This window comes from Eschrichtius robustus, chromosome 6 (assembly GCF_028021215.1).
Source record: "Eschrichtius robustus isolate mEscRob2 chromosome 6, mEscRob2.pri, whole genome shotgun sequence".
NCBI lineage: Eukaryota > Metazoa > Chordata > Mammalia > Artiodactyla > Eschrichtiidae > Eschrichtius > Eschrichtius robustus.
Genome location: NC_090829.1, coordinates 64,221,815 through 64,244,436, shown reverse-complemented (window position 1 = coordinate 64,244,436; position 22,622 = coordinate 64,221,815). Strand labels below are relative to the sequence as shown.

The 22,622-nt window shown below is 40.0% G+C and overlaps 1 protein-coding gene across 12 annotated transcripts in view; it reads left to right on the top strand.

The window, feature by feature from the left end:
• The first annotated feature begins 5,311 nt into the window (after positions 1-5,311).
• C6H3orf70 (chromosome 6 C3orf70 homolog) overlaps positions 5,312-22,622 on the top strand; it is a 108,630-nt gene continuing 91,319 nt past the window's right edge. For all 12 annotated transcript variants that reach the window (XR_011074298.1, XR_011074297.1, XR_011074295.1 and 9 more), the window contains exon 1: positions 5,312-5,746. Coding sequence is in view for 1 of the 12 variants with exons in the window: in XM_068546389.1 (XP_068402490.1) it covers positions 5,551-5,746 (196 nt within the window). In the remaining 11 variants the exon portion in view is untranslated. The remainder of the gene's footprint in view (positions 5,747-22,622) is intronic.

The window sequence follows — 22,622 nt, the reverse complement described above, 5'->3', positions numbered from 1 at the left end:
TGCAATGGCAGGCGGATTCTTAACCACTGTGCCACCAGGGAAGCCCGAGGAAGACTAATATTTATTGAGGCTCTTCAATGTGCCAGATATTGTGCTAGCCTCTTGACATGTTATCATATTTAGTGTTTACTGCAGGTGTATGAAATAGGAATTATAATTCTCATTTAAGAGATGAGGCTAAATAACTTGTCCAAGATCACTCAGCTAGGTGGTAGTGGAGCTGAACTTTGATTCCATTCTGTCTGATTCCAAAGCTGCTGTTCTTTCCTTTACGCCAAAGGGGATGATGAGGGTCTGAATTATGCCAGCAGCAATGCTAAATAGGCATCCTCCCTCCCCAGAGAAGACTCCTAATTTTGTTGCACCTCATTTGGAAGGGCTTCTCCATCCATTTCATCATTCTAATTGCTTTAATATGACAAATTGACCAATTACTAGCAGGTTATTTATAACCACGGTGGAATTAGTTGCTTGGTTCAATCAAGCAACCAAAAAGTAACTGATTTGTAATGACTCGATTTATCAAAGTGTTCAGAATGGTTGGTGTGTGTAGACAAAACTTACATTAGCATTAGACAAATATGTGCAATCAGATAAGAAGGGAATATCTGACTATTCACAAATGACATCTGAACCCAAAAGGATTCTAACCCTAGCTAAGTGGAGAGGTCATAGTTTTGAGTGCTAAGAGATGTTCTGGAAAACCTTCTTTGTTGTTTTGCTGACAAAGAAACTGAACCCCGGCAAGCATAAGGGATTTGCCCAGGTCTCCAAGCCAGAAAAATAACAGAGCTTAGACTTGAACCATCTGCATTGTTCTGATGCCCAGTCCTAGAGAACTTGTCCCACTGTGCCTGCTGCACTGTGACATTGAGCAAGTCACTTAGCCTCTTGAATACTCAATTATTTGCCTACAACATGAGAGAATTGGGGGGTGTATCAGTTAGCTTTACTCTGTAAGAAACTACGTACTCGAAACTTAGCAGCTTGAAACAACAACTGTTTTACGCAGCTCCTGATTCTGTGGTGTGTCCTTGTGGTTGTTCTGTTCAAGGCTGGCTCAGCAGAGCTCTACTCGACTTTCTTATGCTTCTGTGATCAGCCGGTGGGTCTAGGATGATCTAGTATAGCCTCACTGATGCTTCTAGTGGTTAATAGACCATTGGCTGGGAATTGTCATCTGGGGGCACCTCCATTCTCCTCCACAGGCATTTCACCCTCCAGCAGGCTTGCTCTGGCTTGTATACATGTTGGTCTCACAGTTTCAAGCACAGAAAGAAACGGCAAATCCCAATGGGTATGTCCTTTGGAAATCTTTGCTAGGCATGTTTTCTATTCTCCCGTTGGCTAAAGCAATTCACATGATGTGGTATGCAGCTTCTGAAATGGCTCCCAATGATTCCTGCCTCCTGATATTCATGTCCTTGTGTAACTTCCACCCCTTGTTTGAGGGCTGGACTTACTGACTTGCTTCTAATGAATAGAATATGGCAAGAATGATGGGATATCACTTCTGAGACTAGGTTATAAAAGACTGACACTCTCTGACTCTTTTTACGTGCTTGTTCCAGTAAAGCAAGCTGACTTATGAAGAGGTCCATGTGGCAAGGAACTGAGGGTACCTTCCAGCCAACAACCAGTGAGGAACAGAGACCCTCAGCCCAACAGTTCTTTAAGGAATCAAATCCTTGCAAACTAGTCACTGAGCGATCTTGGAAGCAGATCCTTCCCCAGTTCAACCTTCCGATTAGAATGCAGCCCTGGCCCACACCTTCACTGAAGCCTTGTGAGAGACTTTGAAGCAGAGGACCTAGCCAAGTCATGCCTGGAGTCCTGACCCACAGAAGCTGTGTTGTGTTAATTTGGGAGTGATTTGTTACACAGCAATAGATAACTAATACACGTAGCTAAGCTCAGAATCAGTGCAGGAGGGAAATATTCAAGGATATGGTTATAGGAAAAGTAATTATAGGAATTATTCACACATATTTACAAACAATTTACCACAGATGGACTTTTTCCAGGCTTTGGGAGTCTGAGATGGAATAATTTCCACTACTTCAATGATTTATTCTCTGTGTTAAGTTTGGGAACAATATGGTGAACAAGACAGAGGCCATGTTCCTGGCCTCAAGGAGCCTACAGTTTGTAGCAGAGGAGGGGGGATGAGGAAAGACATTAGTTCAATAATTCCTTCTTTAATTATGTGTTTAAAGTTGAGTTAAGTGATACAAAGGAAATGTGTATATAACTTAGTTTGGGTTGGTCAGAGAAAACTTGAGGAATTGGCAGATAAACTGAAGAAGTAGGCAGGAGAGAAAGAGACAGGAAAGAGGAAAATTCCAGGCAGCAGCATTCTTAAAGGGGAGCCGGATAGGTGGTTAGCAGCTATGCAACAAGTTCATACTTATGGTCAAATTGTATCCTGCTATGTGATAATCGTATTGTGGCTTATGGTTTTTAAAAGTTCATTTAGAGATAGATGTTAAAATATTTATGGATGAAATTATATGATGTCTGGGATCTGCTTCAAAATAATCCAGTGGCAGGATGGGGGTTAGGTGTGGGTAGAGCTATAGATGAAATGAGATTTTCCAAATGAGTTAATAATTACTGAAACCAGGTGATGGATACTTGTGGGTTCATTATACTAGTCTGTCTACTTTTGTATATTCCATAATAAAATTTTAAAAGCTTATATCCCGACAACACATCCCGAAGGCTGTGTGTATACACGTTTGACAGGTCACAGCACATATACCTCCTCCCGCCCCACTGCAGACAATAAAGGTTAATAACATCTTTAGGGCAAGGGAATGGAATAAATTTTATGTTATAGAAAATGTAAAGGCTTCTCAGCTTCAAATCATATGGCTAACATAAAGTAGGGTATTTGGGTAATTTACCTTGCCTCCTCACTATAACACATTATTTCTTGTGCTCATTTTTCACTAGCTAAGATGGCATAATTTCATATAGTAGAATCTTATAACATGGTTCACCCTAGAGTAAAAGCCAGTGGAAGGATTCTGTTCAAATATTAGTTACTGAAAGAATTCTGTTATAAGACCTTGTATAACACGGACAGTATTAGAGTGAATTTATGGGTTGGGGAAGGAGAAAAATAGGGTAGGAGAGATGGGAATCCCCTTTTGTTTGAAAAATTCTGGTTTGGCTTGCTACAGCAGTAATGGATTATGAATTTCTTGGATTAAGTTTTTCCTTCCTTTTATTCATGTTATTCTGAGGTGGGTCAGACTGTGAAATTAACAGCAGGGATGGAGAAATTTTATGAGTCAGGGATGTACTTCCTTAGGATTTTTTTGGTGGGGGAGAGGGATGCTTGGGGCTGAAGCTGAAGATATGATGTTTCATGTTTATAACTGTTTCAATGTTAGGTTATTGGAGGGAACCATATCTTGAGATTTTGATTCATACCTTTCTTGAAAATACCTTTGCCACCAAACTGAGTCTCTCTTCAACCCCTAATAAATGAAGCCTTCACTAGAGTCAGACATATGCAAATTACATTTCCCTTCTTAAGCCAAGGTTAAATAAAAGGGAAGATTGCTTATGGCAGTGAGGATTTTCAGAACTTGAAGATGAATTTGGTTATTTCAAATCCATGATGAGTCTCCTTGTCAGTGCAAAACAGGAAAGGAATAAAGTAATGGAGAAGGTGGACCTGGGCGTAAACATGTTCCCACACAGCATTTATACTGAAAGGCTTTGTTGTTGTTCCCTGAACCTTGGCAATTACTGGCATTGTCCTCTGCTCTGAAAAATGTTTGGGAAGTAGCAAGAGGAGGTCCCCTCCTTTTCTGTGTTCAAGGCTGGGTTCTTGCCTTGTTGCAGGGAAACGCTAATTCCCAACTGTGCTCCCCGGGAGCAAATGGTTTGTTTTCTCTTCACTGAACCCTGCCCGGGGTGGGTTCTCAGCAGCAGAGCCTAGCATGGAAAATCTGTTTGGAGCAACTTGTCCTCAAGAGGGAAAAAGGCAAGCTGATTGGGTGGGAGAGTTGCAGGCGCCTTCAGGGCCAGTTACACCTGCTGGCCAGGGTGGGCATTAACACACAAAGGCACACAGAGTCCATGGCAAACACGAGTCTTGTTTGTATGCCCACAAACACACATACTGCACACACCCAACTCCACCCGCATACACCGCGCACATACACTCAATATGCCAGTCATATGCACACTGCCACATACATACCACACACACATACACACATGCTATGTAACAACCGTGCCCACCGCACCCCACGTACACATGGATACACACACATACTCGGCTACTCGAATATCACACACAGAACATATATACCCTACCACACATAAGCACACCACTGACACTCCACATTGGTCACATGCATCCATGCCACATACACGTGTATACACACACCTCATATCACACAGTCCACATACCAGTCACAGGCATCATGCACACCGCACATGTACCATGTACTCACTTAACAACACATCCAATTACACACACACCACACCTACTCCACATAACAAGCATACACGCCCACACATCACATACACGCCAAAATACACGCAACACATTCCACATACCAGTCCCGTGCATCGCACTTCCCGTGCATCTCTTTTACACACACACACACACACACACACACCACGGCACCCAGCTTGGTTACTTTCCCCCTCAGCAAGGCGGGGCTGCAGCCTCGGGCTCAGACCTGGGGGGACGGTGGTTACCAGGGGCCGCGAGGGGCTGGTGGCCGTGGCCCGGGACGTGCGCCCCAGTGGCCGCGCTGGGAGCAGGAGGCGGCGCCGGGGGAGCGCGCGTCTGTTGCGTGCGCATGTGCACGCGCCCCCAGGGTCCTGTGTGCCCAGACTCTCTGGGGGTTGTGTACGAGGCCAACGTGGGCCGCGCGTGGGGAGAGGCTGTGCGTGTGAGAAAACCTTGCTCCCAGTTGCGCAGGAACCAGCCCACTGGACGTCCGGGAGGGCGTGTCCTCAGCGTGCACAGCCCTCTGCGGAGTGTGGACGTGTGTGTCGGAGGGGAGTGTGTGGGAGGGGAGTGTGTGTGGGGACTGAGTGTGAGAAGTGTTCGTGGAAGCTGGCCTGCATGTGAAAACCGAGCCGCCGAGGCGGGTGTGTTCCTAACGGCCCTCCGTCGGTCGGGCTCAGCCTCTGGGGACTGAGTGTGCGGCAGCTGCGGGGGACGCCAACGACCCAGCACCCAAGCCCGGCGTGTGTTAGGAGGCGGGGTTGGTGGAGGGACCCGTGGCGTCTGCCGCGGGCCGGCGCGTGCGTGCGCGCGTGCGCGTGCGCGTGGGGGCGCGGCGCGCGCCACGGCGGAGGGAAGGCGGCGGCAGGCCCAGACCCCGGTCGCACCCCGGGGCGGCTCCTTTGCTAACCTGGGACTGCTGCGCTCCCGCCGCCGCCACCGCCACCTCCAAGTGCTGGCGTGACTCCCAGCCCGCGCCCCGCCCTCCCGCGTCCGCAGCCGGCTCGGCTTCCTGCCCGCCCAGACGCCGCTCCTCCCGAGCTCCGGGTCTCGGTTCCGCGGAGGGAGAGGAAATGAGTGCGGCCGCGGCGCCGGCGCCCGAGCGCGGTTGGAAGAGCGAGAAAGTGGACGAGGCTCAGGCCCTGGCGCGGAGTTGCGCCGCCCGCAGACCCGACTTCCAGCCGTGCGACGGGCTCTCAATCTGTGCCACGCACAGCCACGGCAAGTGCTTCAAGCTGCACTGGTGCTGTCACCTCGGATGGTGTCACTGTAAGTCGAGCCTTATCTCCCCGCCTTTCGCCGCGGTCCCGGGGCGCCCGCGGGGCCGTCCGGGGTCGCGGCAGGGACTGCGGCCTGGGGGGCTCCGGGCTGGGCCGGGGCTGCTCTGCCGCAGGCCGGGGCCGCCCTGGGGTCCGGGCGGCGGGAACTGCCCTCGTGCCGGACCAGTCGTGTCGGCGCTGCCTTGGCAACGAGGTGAAATTCGTGGGGAGCCTAGCTTTAGCCACTTCTACAAAAGGGGATCTACCTGTCCCAGGAAAATGGGATATATATATATATATAAAAATTTTTTTTTTCCATTTTGTTTTTCAACCGAAACGACCAGGCAGTGTGTTGAAAAAGGGTAGACAGGAGTCAGAGTTGACGACAACCGAAGGGGAAGCCTTTTTTCAGGGCTGGTGGTTAAAAGATGCTCCCCTCTTTTTATCACTTTTGTCTTAACGGGCTGCTATTTAAAAAAAAGGGAGCCCTTGGAATTACAATCGTAGCCCATTTCTTGTATCCAGATTGAGAAAGTGCTAAAGTGTGAGGGACTGCTTCCAAGAAGTTAATATTAATAGTTTGGACGGGTGAACTGCTTGAATACCCAGTTCCAGCATATAGAGCCAGTGTATTCTAGAGAGTGTTTTAAAATTACAAAAGTAAAATGAATGAAAATAAGCTACAGTAATCTTAAACCAATTTATAGAAGTAAATGGTCTAGACCTTTCTCTACGTTTATCCCGCCTATGATTTTTAAAATGGATTTAAGTAGCTATTTAATCAGTTGCATAATTTGATTAGTTCATGGAATTTGGCCTGCTATATCTGGTGAATTATTTCTTTTTAGAAATATATTCTGAACTTAGTTTCCACATAACGTTATAATAGAGGGGTTTGGAGTGCTTATTTAGGACACAAATTCTCAAAGTGATCTTAAATTAAAATTATTTTTTCCTTGTTGGTTAGAAAAAAATGGCTCCCAACAAGAGATGCAGTACTATAGCAGATCCTTATTTATATTAATTGAACATAATATATTTCTAAAAATTTTTTTCAGACTTTTTATTTTGAAAAATTTCGAACATACGCAACACTGAAAGAGGATCAGTGTAGTGTTATACACCTAGATTAACAACTGTTAACATTTTGCCACATTTGCTTTACTCTATAGACTTTTTAAAAAGTTTTTTTTCCATAATATTTTAAATTGAATTTATGACTTCGAGGATAGAGAATTCTTACATTTTCTTTACAAATGTAAGGCACATTGAACAGTACTGATTTTTTTTTGCATTCTCTGTGCTGATGGGTCAGTTTCTTCCTATGTTGCGTTATTCCTGTTGCTCTCAGATCCATTCCTAATTATATGGCATTGCTTCAGTGAGGGACAGTGTACAAAGTTGTAAGTCACAACTGTGGGAAACCTGTGATGCTGTAGTACACAAGTAGGGTGAATCTGGTGAGTCCATTTCCTGAGGAAGTACAGAAAGAATCATAGTGTAGAAGGTGAGGAACATTAAAAATGGCCCAGTTCAATGCCTGTCTTATTTCATCAGTCTCCTCTTTAAGTACACCATTACTTATGGGGAACCTTGCAGTCTACTCAGGCAGCCTCTTCCTTCATTAGACAGCTTTGACTCTTAAAATGCTCTTCCTTATATGGAGCTGAAATCAGTTACGTTAGAACTTCTTTCCATTGCTCCTATTTCTACCTTCTGAAATCATATAGAACAGTCTAAAGCTTTTTTAGATCAAATCTGTTTCAACTCTTCAGAGATACGCATGAATTTCTCACAGATATAGACTATCTTTTTCCTGTATCCCCAGTCACAGTCACAGTCACAATGTCTGGCCAGAAATAGGTTTGAAATTCACGTTTGTTGAATGACTGAATGAAGGTAGCCATTGTTTTCCTCTCAAGGCATTGCTTTGTCCTATTTATAAATCTCCATTCCCTCCTGCCTTTCCTTTAATGGTATTCAGGCCCCTAAGCATCCTGATTTTTCTGTTCTGAACATGTGCCAGTATGGTTATGATCCTTTGAAGACAGTGACCCACAGAAGGGTACATCATATCTCAGTTGTGGTCTCATCTGTCCAGAGTTAAGCAGGACTGCTGTCGCCCGTGTTTGAGATACTACTGCTGCAGCTAGCATCACATTAGTTTTTCTTGTTTCCACATCATATTGAGCTTGTTGCTGTCAGATTGAACTAAGCTTGATGTGAACTAAGCCAGTAAGCCTCTTTTTTGTTTGTGTGTTTTGTTTTACATTTGTGGTATAAGTTACAGCGCTTGCCTATCTCACAGTTATACGTATGTATTTGGATATGGGTACTCATTGATCCCTTAGATATATTTTCCTCTTATTGGTAAAATTGTTGAACAGGGAAAGGCCACAGATGAAAGTCCTGAACTGCCCTTCAGGTTGATAACAATTCATTAATGAGCACTTGTTGTTATGGTCGTTAAACAGTTACCTCACTACCTAATTGTACCGTTATCCATCTTCTGTTTGTCTTATCCATATGGGTATAATGAGAACCTGGTCAAATACTTTGTTGAAATTCTACCAACATACTACTTTTACATCTTTTTGATGTGTGATGTCTGTCTATCTGTAAAGATACTCATAAAAAAAAAAAGAAAGGAAATTAGATTAGTCTGGTACAACACAGGTTGGTTCCACAAATGCTTAACGTTTTCTTTTCTAAGTGATTAGAAGCTATTTTTTAAATAAATAATCTGAATTTAGAAAAGGATGGACATTGAGTATACTGGACTGTTGGAAATTCTTTCTTTTTTTTTTTTTTTTTTTTTTATCAGGCCTACATTCATTTCCTCTTTGCTAGTCTTTGGCAGCCCTCTGGGTCTCTGTGCTTCCTCCGCTGGCGGTGGTTCGGTGATCACATCCAAGAGCAGCTTCAGTTCGTTAAGAGCAGCGAGGTGCTCTGTTACAGTGTCCTCACCTATACTAGGCACCAATTCTTTCTACCTTTTTTAAGCCCAAATATTATTTTTCTTGAACAGGAGCAGAGTTAACGTATTTGAGAGGTTCTACTTCTTTTGGCATTCATGAACACAACATCAGGCCTAAGCAGAATTCCCTTAGTTTTGTTGAACATGTATAGAGCGCCTTCTCTTTATGAGACATTATTATGGAAACAGGAATACAGATGTGAATACAGCTGGATCATGCCCTGTAAGCAGAGTGTAAGGGTGTGATCCATGCTGTATTTATTTTTGTATTCCTTTAAAATCACAAGTGATATGGGTGAAAAAGCTACCAGCTTGTTCACCAAGTCAGAAAATGCTAAAATAGGAGGACTACCTTGAGGTGCTTGAGAGAGGAAATTCAGAACAAATAAAGGAAAGCCAGTTTTATATGGTTGATGTTAAACTTGTGAAATTTATAACCTTATGAAGTAGAAAAGGCTGAAAATACACACCTGTTCATAAAAGACATAAAATATGTGTATGTTGAAAGATGCAGTGCTTGATGTAGAGGAAATAATTAGTATATTTGGGTAATAACTGATTCTGAGGACTATGGGAGGAAAACTATATATGTTCTGTTGGTGTCTCTGTCAAAGATAGATTATTGGGCTGAATAAACTGTGACCCTGAATCTGTAACTTTATTTATTTATTTTCCTAGTAAGGAGTGATACTGGGTTGAATTAACGAATGAACGAATGAAGGATTCTAAGAAGAGTTTTGAGAGAGAAAAAGACATGACTTGGATAGGGAAGAGGAATGGGAAAGAATACATCATATGCAGATATTGTAAAGTAGATTTTTTTTGTGGCTTGAGTAGGTAGAATATTTAGAAGAAATAAGAAATTTGATTGTTGCGATGTTAGGGAGGGATGAACAGGAAAGGTGGGGAAGTTTCAGTTGATAGAGACCTTGGCATGATAGTGATAAAATGGGTAGTGGGGGAATGAAGTCAGCAAGGGAGATTATTTTCGTATTAGTGTAAAAAATAGGTTGAAATTCATGCAGCAATATGCACTTAATGGAAATCGGAATAGATTAAATTTGGAAGAGGAGGAAGAGGAGTTATAAAGGATAACTTTTAGATTTCTAGAATTTTGCCTTATGCAGCTTGGATGGATGGTGATGCCATTCATTCACTAACAACAAAATACTGGAGAAGAACTAGGTTTAGTTGGTCATGGAATCATGAACCCACGAAGACCATGAATCCAGTTTTGTGGAGTTTAAGTTGCTTTGTCATAGCATGGTGATGTCAGTCGGCAGTTGGATATAGGGGATCTGGAACTTGGAGAAGTCTGCACTAGAGATAATATGGAAGTCATTTACTTCTTTATAGATTGCAGTTGTAACCATGATGAAGCATGAGATTGCCAAGGGAGAGACTGCAGTATGAGAAGTGAAGAAAACCATTAGGCTTTCCCTTTAGAACACTAACATTTAGAGGCTGGTTACAGGAGGATGAGCTGGCAGTAGAGTCTGAGAAGAGATGGCCAGAGAAGAAAAATCTTAAAGTATGGTATTGCAGAGGCCAAGGGAAATGAGTACTTTAATAAAGAGTATGAAAATGAAATCAGTTTTCAGCAGGTTATTTCTTAGATATTGGTGAAGTCTAGAAATAGTGATTTTCTTTATTACTGATGAAGAGGATGAAAGGTTTAATCCTGCCACAGTAACTTCAGGAATATACTTAATTGCATTATTAGTCAAAGCTGTTTGAGATGGTGAATTCTTCAAGGTAGAAAGAGAAGAATAAAATGGCAGGAGAGGAGAATTAGGACACAAAGGTAATAATTAATATTTATTGAGTGATTACTTTGTGCCAGAGTAAGATGATTATGCTAAGCACTCAATAGCCAATTATGTCATTATGTCCATTCTGTAGTGGAGGAAAAAGGCTTAAAGGAGTAACTTTCCCGTGGGCACATAGCTAGTAAGGAGTAGAGCCTTGGATTTGGATCCATGTCTATCTGATTCTAGGACCTGGACGCTTAACCACCATAGGTGCTGTGGAGCAATTTAAAGTTAATGAGCAGGGCTTCCCTGGTGGTGCAGTGGTTGAGAGTCCACCTGCCAATGCAGGGGACACAGGTTTGAGCCCTGGTCTGGGAAGATCCCACATGCTGCGGAGCAGCTAAGCCCGTGTGCCCCAACTGCTGAGCCTGCGCTCTAGAGCCTGTGCTCTAGAGCCTGCGAACCACAACTACTGAGCCCACGTGCCACAACTCCTGAAGCCTGTACGCCTAGAGCCCGTGCTCCGCAACAGGAGAGGCCACTGCAATGAGAGGCCTGCGCACCTCAATGGAGAGTGGCCCCTGCTCGCTGCAACTGGAGAAAGCCTGCGCGCAGCAACAAGGACCCAACACAGCCAAAATTAAATAAATTTTAAAAAAAGTTAATGAGCAAAATCAACAGAGTTTTTAGGCCTTGTTAAAACCAGTGATGGGAAAGTTTTTAAGAAATAGGTGGCAAATTGTATCAATTGCCATAGTGAAATACAAAAGAGTGGGAACCGTAAAGAGGTCACTGAATATGGTGGGGAATGAAGTCCAAGTTAAGAGCTATCAAAGCAAAAGTGATTAGAGGGTGTCAGGGGTGGGTGGAGGTGAGGGAGTGTATGTGGTATAATGTTGGTACCACCAGCAGAACTCAGCTGTATTGGCTTAATAAAATCACACAATAGGTGAGCTCAGTTTTCTGCAGCAGACATCTTAAAAGATGTCTGTCTCTTTCAGGTTGAAAGCAGGAAGAGTGGCACTTGATGTAGTCTAATAGATGATATTAACATATCTAAAGAAAGACTGTTACAGCAGAAGGTAGATGGGCAGCAATGAATTATAGAAAAATGGGAGTTGGAGAGGCAGAATTTGGAAGTGTTTTTTGCAGACTGTTCAGAGAAGGTGGCACTGCCTAGAGGCTTACACGTCTGGTCCCTGTGACTGGACTATCCCAGCAAATGTTTGGTTATAATTTGGCTTCCTATTTATAGATTTCCTATAGGGAGAGAAAGAGCTGATTAGAGGATTTAACTGTCAGGAGGGGCAAATACACTTCTCTCCACTAGTTAGTATATTAGCATTGTGGTTTTTGCATTACTCTATTTGTTCTATTTTCCTGCTTTACACAACCCCCAAAATCAAGTTCTGACTTCCCCAGGGTAATGCCAGTTGGTTTTCCTAAGGGGCAACTCAGTCATATCAATAACAGAAGCTACAGAAAATATATTTAAGGTTGTTTGTGAAAACTAGCAAAAAACGGAGTGGTAGTTTGATTCGATGGAGGAGCCAACTGAAGCTTTTTTCTACTAATGAGGGTTCTTTACATGTCTGATGGTTAAAGGAAGAGGATACAGGTGTTACCGTGCAAAGGTGAAATCAAGTTCTGAGTGAGTTTCCTCAAAGCTTTTCCAGAGATAGAGAAAGCTGATAGGTATTTTTCCATCCAAGTGGTGCTTCAGTAATGGGCACACACCAACTTCAGTGATCACAGATAACACACCTGTTGCTTATATGCAGGCACAGTGGTAACCTTTTTGCACGTGTTAGCTCATTTACACCTCACAGCAACCTTGTGAAGTAGGTACTGTTATTATCCTCATTTTTTAGATTAGGAAACTTGCCGAGTGGCCCTGGCCACATGTGGTCAATGTGCATTAGAGTCTCACAAACCGGATGGTAACCAGGTCTGTGGGTTTCTTGGTTCCACTCAGGGTACAGTGAGGAGGATTTCAGCTATTTAAAAATTTTTTTCGAACAAGGAGAATTTAAATAAGTAAAATGAGAATGGTTTCTGATTTTAAGAGAGGGGCAACTATATGAATTATGAACGTTTTTGGAGTGGTTGCAAACTCTATAAAACTATGCTTTTAAAAAACATTTGATAACGTATTTGTATAATATGAAGGTTCAGTCATGTCACATCCTCAACTGCTCCCTAACTGGTGCAAGCCCTTTTTTTGGTTAGATTTGCATACATACCATTAATTATTATTGGTTTCCAAGCCTGTTGAACTTAGGGATTTGAACCAAATAGCTTTTGAGGGCTTTTCTATGATAATTTCCTACATTATAACACCCTCACTTTAAGTTTGTTTTCTCATATTGTGAAATCTCATTAATTTACAAGAAGTAATATTTTCAGAGAAATTAAGTGTTATTAATTCCAAACAAATACAGGAACATATGTTTAACAGCTAACAGTTGTCTAGTAGAAGATGTGTTTCCTCGAAAAATAGGGAATGTTTTATGCATAGAATGTGGAAGGCAGAGTGTAGTCCTATTAAGGGCAAGGGCTGTGGAGTCAGACACACCTGAGTTGAATCCTGGTTCTTCCATCCATTGGCAGTGTAACTTCCGACAGGTTACTCAACCTCTCTCAGCTTCAGTGTTCTCTTCTGAAAAACAGGACTAAAAATCCTACTTCACAGGGTTGTTGTGAATATTATATGATGTAAAGCAGTGCTTAGTGCAGGTGTTCAGCATCAGCCCCTCCTCAAAACAAACAAACAATGGAAATACTAGGTAGCCTGGTCATCCTGAGGGCAGGCTCTGGAGTTGGGCTTTGTGTTTGAATCCTGGCTCTGCCCACTTACTAGTTATATGGTTTGGGGGAAGTTACTTAACTTCCGTCTTTCAGTTTCATCATTTTTAATATGGGGATAATAACATAGTTACATGTTATTGTCATAGTGTGATGATTGCAAAGTCCCCAATTCCAACTGCTTCCCCTTCCAAAAATGTCCTGCTTAACCTGGAATTCACTTTGTAACCATACTCATTTGTTCAATTACACACTTCAACACAATACAGATGGTAAAATAATACATTTTAAATAGTATGACATTTAGAAATCGAGTTTTTAAATTGCCCTCACTGTTGAAAGGTCTATTTTATAATAGTTACTTTGTGGTGATTATCTGCTTTTTATCATGGAATCTTACATTGTACTCCCCACTCCCCTACTCCATCCTATTTTCCACCATTGTTAAGCAATGGATAGTTCTGGTTAATCAGGTATACCAGTTAATAGAGCACTCTCATATCAAACATGGGTTAACACGTTTCAAAGGATCAGAATATTACAAAACTGTTAAAGTGAAACTGTACATATTTAACTTTAATGATTTAAAAGTCTTGTCACGATCCTGTAGCGATACTTAGCTGTTACTTGGAATACTGATTTTGCGTAGAAAAATGGCAAAAGCGCTAGTTAACAGAGGGGTCCTGGCTTTTAGAATGGTGGACAAAGTAGATTTAATTGTAGTTTTTGCAAGTTACTTTACTCAGAGTCACAGATTTTTTTGTTGTGTGTTTCTCCTGTTCTTATTGTTGGTTTGCTTTTGAATATCCTGATATTTAGCAGTATTCTGTAAGCACACTGCCAAAAACATGCAATATCTGGAGTGCCAACAATATATGATAAATCCTTCCAGTTGTGTCTGCACAGTGTCCCAAAACAGTCCATTCAGGACAAATTCTTTAACCTCCCTAGTGCTTATTTGTCTATTTAAAACTAGATTCTTGGTGTGATATAGAATGTATTTCTTCCTCTGTATCTCATTTAAACAGACCTTTAGTGAAATAAAAACACTAAGAGTGTAATTATTTGGTATTTTGTGGAATACTCTGTCTGTTAGAATCATTTGCTTTATCTTTCTGTCTACACACACACACACACACATGGTTTTTTCTTAAACCATTTAAAAGTAAGTTGCAGACATGACATTTCACCTAAATGTTTCATCATGTCTCTTAAGAAAGAGGACATTTTTCTATGTAACCACAATACTAATCATACCTAAGATAATAACAGTAATTCAGGAGTACCATCTAACATACAGTTTCCTTTATCTTCAAAAAATGAATTTTATAGCTGACTTTCTTTTTTTTCAATTTGGGATCCAGTCAAGATTCATACATCACATGGATATTTTAATGGCCTAGATTGTGGTGCTGGTTTCATGGGTGTATACTTATCTCCGAACTCATCACATTTTCTACATTGAATCTGTACAGCTTTTTCAGTGTCAGTCATACCTCAGTAAAATGGTTGAACATGTGAAATAAATAAAATGAGTGGAAAAAAAAGATTCATGCATCACATTTCATTATTATATCACTTTAGTGTCTTCTTTAATCATTCTAGAATAATCAGACTTTTTTGGGATGGTATTGAAATTTTTGAGGAGTCCAGATTAACTGCCTATACTGTCTCCCATATTTTAGATTTGCCTTATTAGATTTAGGTTGAACATTTTTGTCTTGTTATTACGTAGGTGAATATTGTACCTTTCTTACAGCATTACATGAGGAGACAAGTCAGTGTGTTCCACTAGTGCTGGTGCTAAAGTGATAACTGCCAAATCTGTCCATTATAAAAATATTGTTTCCCTTTGTTATTTTTCTTTTTAAAATTATTTTTGTCACTGTTTAAGAATAAGTAATCCGTGGGGTGATACTTTGACACTGAGTGAATATCCTGTTCCCCAACAAACTTTAACCCAGTGATTTTAGTATTGACTGAGGAGTCTTGTGTGAATCACTTATTTCATTGTTGTTGCAAAATAGTGATTTTCTAATTCTGTGATTCCTACCATTTGATGGCATTCTTTTGTAACGAAGAGGTTTCTATTCTCTACCTATATATATCCCTCTGTTTTAGGTTTTATTATAGACAACTTGATTCTTTTAATTTGTTATAATCAAGTAACATAATTTGTGTGTGTGTGTGTTTAGGTTTAAGATTTATAAAAAATAACAGAGAACACATATTACAAACATCAGAGTTCCCACCACCCAGATGTAACTGGTGTTTCCATTTGTTCATCACTCTTGCTTCAGATAAAGTTAGAGTCCTTGCTGCTTTCTTTCAGAGTCTCTTTCTCATCCTTCTCTCACCAGAAGCAGCCACTATCATGAATTTGGTGTGTATTCTACCAGTAAAGTTTGGGACTGCTTACACCATGCTTTCAGAGTTGGAAGGTATGTTAGGGTCTAATCTTTTCCTATTTTATTTTTATTTATTTATTTTTTAATTTTTAATTTTATTTTGGAGTATAGTTGATTAACAATATTGTGTTAGTTTCAGGTGTACAGCAAAGTGATTCAGTTATACATATATGTGTTTCTATTCTTTTTCAAATTTTTTCCCCATTTAGGTTATTACAGAATACTGAACATAGCTCTCTGTGCTATGCAGTAGGTCCTTGTTGGTTATCTATTTTAAAAATAGTAGGGAGTATATGTCAATCCCAAGCTCCCAATTTATCCCCCTCCCCCACCCTTCCCTCCCCACCCCTGGTAACCATAGTTTGTTTTTGAAGTCTGTGAGTCTGCTTCTGTTTTGTAAATAAGTTCATTTGTATCATTTTTTTTTTAGATTTTGCATATAAACGATATCATATAATATTTGTCTTTCTCTGTCTGAATTACTTCACTTAGTATGATAATCTCCAAGTCCATCCATGTTGCTGCAAAGGACATTATTTCATTCTTTTTTATGGCCGAGTAATATTCCATTGTATATACGTACCACATCTTCTTTATCCATTCATCTGTCAATGGACATTTAGGTTGCGTCCATGTCTTGGCTATTGTAAACAGCGCTGCAGTGAACATTGGGGTGCACGTATCCTGGGAAAACTTTGGTTTTCTCTGGATATATGCCCAGTAGTGGGATTGCTGGATCATGTTCTATTTTTAGATTTTTAAGGAACCTCTATACTGTTGTCCATAGTGGTTGTACCAATTTACATTCTCATCAACAGTGTAGGAGGGTTCCCTTTTCTCCACACCCTCTCCAGCATTTATTGTTTGTAGACTTTTTGATGATGGCTGTTCTGACTGGTGTGAGGTGATAGATACCTCATTGTAGTTTTTTTTTTTTTTTAATAAATTTATTTATTTATTTATTTCATTTATTTTTGGCTGTGTTGTGTCTTCGTTGCCGCGCACAGGCTTTCTCTAGTTGCGGCGAGTGGGGGCTACTCTTTGTTGTGGTGTGTGGGTTTCTCATTGCGGTGGCCTCTCTTGTTGTGGAGCATGGGCTCTAGGCGCGTGGGCTTCAATAATTGTGGCACGTGGGCTCAGTAGTTGTGGCACGTGGGCTCTAGAGCGCAGGCTCAGTAGCTGTGGTGCATCAGCTTGGTTGCTCTGCGGAATATGGGATCTTCCTGGACCAGGGCTCGAACCTGTGTCCCATGCATTGACAGATGCATTCTTAACCACTGCGCCACTAGGGAAGCCTTCTCATAGTTTTGATTTGCATTTTTCTAATAATTAGTGATGTTGAGCATCTTTTCACGTGCCTCTTGGCAATATGTATGTCTTCTTTGGAGAAATGTCTATTTAGGTCTTCGGCCCATTTTTTGATTGGGTATTGCCCATTTATTGAGCCGCATGAGCTGTTTGTAGATTTTGGAGATTAATCCCTTGTCAGTTGCATCATTTGCAAATATTTTCTCGCATTCTGTGGATTGTCTTTTCGTTTTGTTTATGGTTTCCTTGTGACAGTGCTTTTAAGTTTAATTAGGTCCCATTTGATTTCTTTTTATTTCCATAATTCTAGGAGACAGATCAAAAAAGATATTGCTGTGATTTATGTCAAAGAGTGTTCTGTCTCTGTTTTCCTCTAAGAGTTTTATAGTATCCTGTCTTACAGTTAAGTCTTTAATCCATTTTGAGTTTATTTTTGTGTATGGTGTTAAAGAGTGTTCTAATTTCATTCTTTTACATGTGGCTGTCCAGTTTTCCCAGCATCACTTATTGAAGAGACTGCCTTTTCTCCATTGTGTAGCATTGTGCCTCCTTTATTGTAGATTAATTGACCATCAGTGCGTGGGTTTATTTCTGGATTTTCTGTCCTGTTCGATTGATCTGTATTTCTGTTTTTGTGCCGGTACCATACTGTCTTGATGACTGTAGCTTTGTAGTATAGTCTGAAGTCGGGGAGCCTGATTCCTCCGGCTCTGTTTTTCTTTCTCAAGATTGCTTTGGCTATTTGGGGTGTTTTGTGTCTCCATACAAATTAAAAAATTTTTTGTTCTAGTTCTGTGAGAAATGCCATTGGTAATTTGATAGGGATTGCATTGAATCTGTGGATTGCCTCGGGTAGTATAGTCATTTTGACAATATTGATTCTTCCAGTACAAGAACATGGTATATCTTTCCATCTGTTTATGTCATCTTCAATTTCTTTCATCAGCATCTTATAGTTTTTGGAGTATACAGGTCTTTTGCCTCCTTATATAGGTTTCTTCCTAAGTATTTTATTCTTTTTGATGTGATGGTAAATGGGATTGTTTAATTTCTCTTTCTGCTCTTCCATTGTTAGTATATAGGAATGCAGTAGATTTCTGTGTATTAATTTTGTATCCTGCAACCTTACCAAATTCATTGATGAATTCTAGTAGTTTTCTGGTCGCATCTTTAGGATTTTCTATGTATAGTATCATGTCATCTGCAAACAGTGACAGTTTTCTTTTTAAATTTGGATTCCTTTTATTTCTTTTTCTTCTCTGATTGCCGTGGCTAGGACTTCCAAAAGGACAATTTGATTCTTTTTAATTTGTTATAATCAAGTATCATAAATTATTTTGATGTTCAAATTGTCTTAAATTTGGGCAGTGAGAGCTCCTTCAAGCTGGCTTCTGTGACCTTTTGACATGTTCCTGTCATTTTTTGAGCACTTTACTGCTTTCTGGAACAACAAGATGTTCTGGGCTTACCTAGTAATTTCCTCACCCCAGACCAGAAATTAGAAACCATTATCTGGGCTTTTAATGTGTTTATTTCTACTGGGATATTACTGCATGTTACTTTCAGTGGATAGACGTAGGAAGTGTGTGTGTGTGTGTGTGTGTGTGTGTGTGTGTCTTTCACCGTTCCCCATTCCATAATTGTACCTCCCTTCTCTGTGGGCAAAAACCCTGGTTTCCATAATATCATAATATTTACTCATTTCTTCTATCTTCAGTTACACACAAGATAGTTTAGGAATTATTACATTAGTACCATTACCAACAACCAACTGATTACTAAAGTTCAAGATTCTTTGCTTGTTTTGGTTTTTAGAATGTATCTTGGAAAGGATTTATAGTCAGAACACTGTGTTCAAAAGTTTCTTGAATTAATTATTTTCTTGTATGTGGTTATGTTATCAGGTTAATTTATTTCTGATTTGAATCAATTTTGGGTATACTTTTTTCATCCTTTTTAAATTAAACTTTTTATTTTGAGATAATTTGTAGATTCACATGCAGTTGTGATGAATAGTACAGAGAGCTCATGTGTTCTGTATTCAATTTCCCAGTGGTAGCATTTTGCAGAACTGTAGTACGATATCACAACCAGGAAATTGACATTGATACAGACAGATTCAGGAGCATTTTTATCATTGCAAGCATACCTCATGTTGCCCCTTTATAGCCACACTCACTTTCCCTCTTGCCCCAACCCCTCATTAATCCCTGCCAATTGCTAATCTGTTCTCTATTTCTTTCATTTTGTCATTTCCAGAATGTTATATAAATGGATCATACAGTATGTAACCTTTGGGGATTGGCTTTTTTCACTCAGCATAATAATTCTCTGGAGGTTCCTCCAGGTTGTTTCGTATATTAACAGCTCATTCCTTTTTATTGCTGAGTAGTGTTCCGTGGTGTACACGTACCACAGTTTGTTTATTCATTCACCCATTGGAGGACATCTGTGTTGTTTCCATTTTTCAGTTATTATAAATAAGCCTGTTATAATCCTTTGTGTATGGTTTTCTGTGTGAACAAAAGCCTTCATTTTTCTGGGATAAATGCCCAGAAGCACAGTTGCTGGGTTGTGTGGTAGTTGCACGTTTAGTTTTTTAAGAAACTGCTAAACTGTTTTCCATGGTTACCGTAACATTTTACATTCCCGTCAGCAATGTATGAGTGATCCAGTTTCTTCACCACATTCCTGACAGCATTTGGTGGTGTTGCTATTTTTATTTTAGTGATTCTGATAGATGTGTACTGATCACTCATTTTAATTCTAATTTGCATATACCTGATTGCTGACGTTCATGTGCTATTTGCCATTTGTATATCCTCTTTGGTGAAGTGTCTCTTCTCTGTTTTTTTTTTTAAATACTTTATTTTTTTAGATCAGTTTTAGGTTTACAACAAAATCAAGAGGCAGGTATGGCGCTTTCCCATGTATTTTGCCGCTACACATGCATAGCCTCCTCCATTATCATCTGTCAGAACTGTACATTTTTTTACCCAGGATGAACCTACATTGACACATCATAACCATCTAAAGTCCACAGTTTACCTTAGGCTTCACTCTTGGTATTGTACATTCTATGGATGTGGGCAAGTATATAATGACATATATGCATCATTATAATATCATACAGAGTATTTTCACTGCCCTAATAATCCTCTGTGCTCTTCCTATTCATTTCACCCATCCCCTTGGAAACCACTGATCTTTTCATTGTCTCCATAGTTTTATTTTTTCCAGAATGTCATATAGTTGGAATCATATAGTATGTAGCCTTTTCAGACTGACTTTTTTCACTTAGTAATATGCATTTAAGGTTTCTCTATGTCTTTTCATTGCTTGGTAGCTCATTTCTTTTTAGTGCTGAATAATTCCATTGTCTGGATGTACCACAGTTTTTAAATTATTTTACTTTTTAAAAATTGAGGTATAACTGACATATTCGTTTCAGGTGTACAACTTAGTGATTCAGTATTTGTATATACAGTGAAATGATCATCGCAGTTTAAGTCTAGTTAACATCCTTTACCATACATAGTTACAGATTTTTTTTCTTGTGATGAGAACTTTTAAGATATACTCTCATAGCAACTTTCAAGTATACAGTAGAGTATTATTAACTATACTCACATTACATCTCCATGACTTATTTATTTTGTAACTGGAATTTTGTTCGTTTGACCATCTTTACCCATTTTGCCCATTCTCTCACCCTCCTGCCTCTGGCAACCACCAATCTGTTCCCTGTATCTGTGTATTCAGTTGGTTTTTTCTTTTTTTTTGATTCCACATATAAGTGAGAATACATGGCATTTGTCTTTTTCTGTCTGACTTATTTCACTTAGTATAGTGCCCCAAGGTCCATCTATGTTGTCGCAAATGGCAAGATTTCATTATTTTTTATGGGTGAATAATATCCCAAATATATAGCACATTTTCTTTATCCATTCATCTGTTGGTGGACACTTAGATTATTTCAGTGTCTTGGCTATTGTAAATAATGCTGCAGTGAACTCGGGGGTGTGTATATCTTTTCAAATTAGCATTTTTATTTTCTTCAAATAAATACCCAGAAGTGGAATTGCTGGATCATATGTAGTTCTATTTTTAATTTTTTGAGGGACCTCCGTACCGTTTTCTGTAGTGGCTGCACCAAGTTACATTCCCACCAACAGCACACAAGGGTTTCCTTTTCTCCACACTTGTTATTTCTTGTTTTTTTTGATAACAGCCATTCTAACAGGTATGAGGTGATATCTCGTAGTAGTAGTTTTGATTTGCATTTCCTTGATGATTAGTGATGTTGAGCACCTTTTCGTGTACGTGTTGGCCATCTGTATATTTTCTTTGGAAAAAGGTCTATTCATATTCTTTGCCCATTTTTTAATCAGATTGTTTTTTTGCTATTGTATGAGTTCTTTCTATATTTTGGATATTAACCCATAATCAGTTATATGATTAGCAGATATTTTCTCCCATTGGGTAGGTTGCTTTTTCATTTTGTTAATGCTTTCCTTTCCTGTGCAGAAGCTTTTTAGTTTGATGTAGTCCCACCTGTTTATTTTTGCTCTTGTTCCCTTTGCTTTTGACATCATCTAAAAAAATCACTGCCAAGACTGATGTCAGGAAGCTGACTGCCTGTGTTGTCTTCCAGAAGTTTTATGGTTTCAGGTCTTACATTCAAGTCTTTAATCTATCTTGAGTTAATTTTTGTGTATGGTGTAAGATAGTGGTCCAGTTTCCTTTTTTTGTATGTGGCTGTCCAGTTTTCCCAATACCATTTATGGAAGAGACTGTTCTTTTTGCATTGTGTATTCTTGGCTCCTTTGTTGTAAATTAACTGACCATATATGCCTGGGTTTGTTTCTGGGCTCTATTCTGTTCCATTGATCTGTGTTTGTTTTTATGTCAATATCATATTGTTTTTATTACTCTAGTTTTGCAGTACAGTTTGAAATCAGGAAGCATGATACCTCCAGCTTTATTCTTCTTTCTCAAGGTTGTTTTGGCTATTTGGGGTCGTTTATACTACAGTTTTTTCATTCACCTAGTAAAAAACATCTTAGTTGCTTCCAAGTTTTGGCAATTATGAATAAAGCTACCATAAATATCTGTGTGCAGGTTTTTGTGTGGACATAAGTTTTCAGCTCCTTTGGGTAAATACCAAGGAGTGTGATTGCTGGATCGTATGGTAAGAGTCTGCCAAACTGTCTTCCAAAGTGATTGTATCATTTTTCATTCCCACTAGAAATGTGTGAGAGTTGCTTTTGCTCCACATCCTGTCCAGCATTGGTGTTGTCAGTGTTCCAGATTTTGGCCATTCCAATAGGAATCTGTGCTGGTATCCGATTGTTGTTTTAATTTGTAACTCACTAATGATGTAGAACATCTTTTCATGTTACCTGCCATCTGTATATCTTCTTTGGCGAGGTGTCTGTTAAGGTCTTTGGCCCATTTTTTAATTGGGTTGTCTTCTTAATGTTTTTTTTTTTAATTAAATTAAATTAAAATTTTAACTTATTTTTGGCTGGGTCGGGTCTTAGTTGTGGCATGCGGGATCTTTGTTGAGGCATGTGGGATCTTGCGTTGTGGTGTGTGGGCTTCTCTCTAGTTGTGGCACACAGGCTCTAGGGTGCG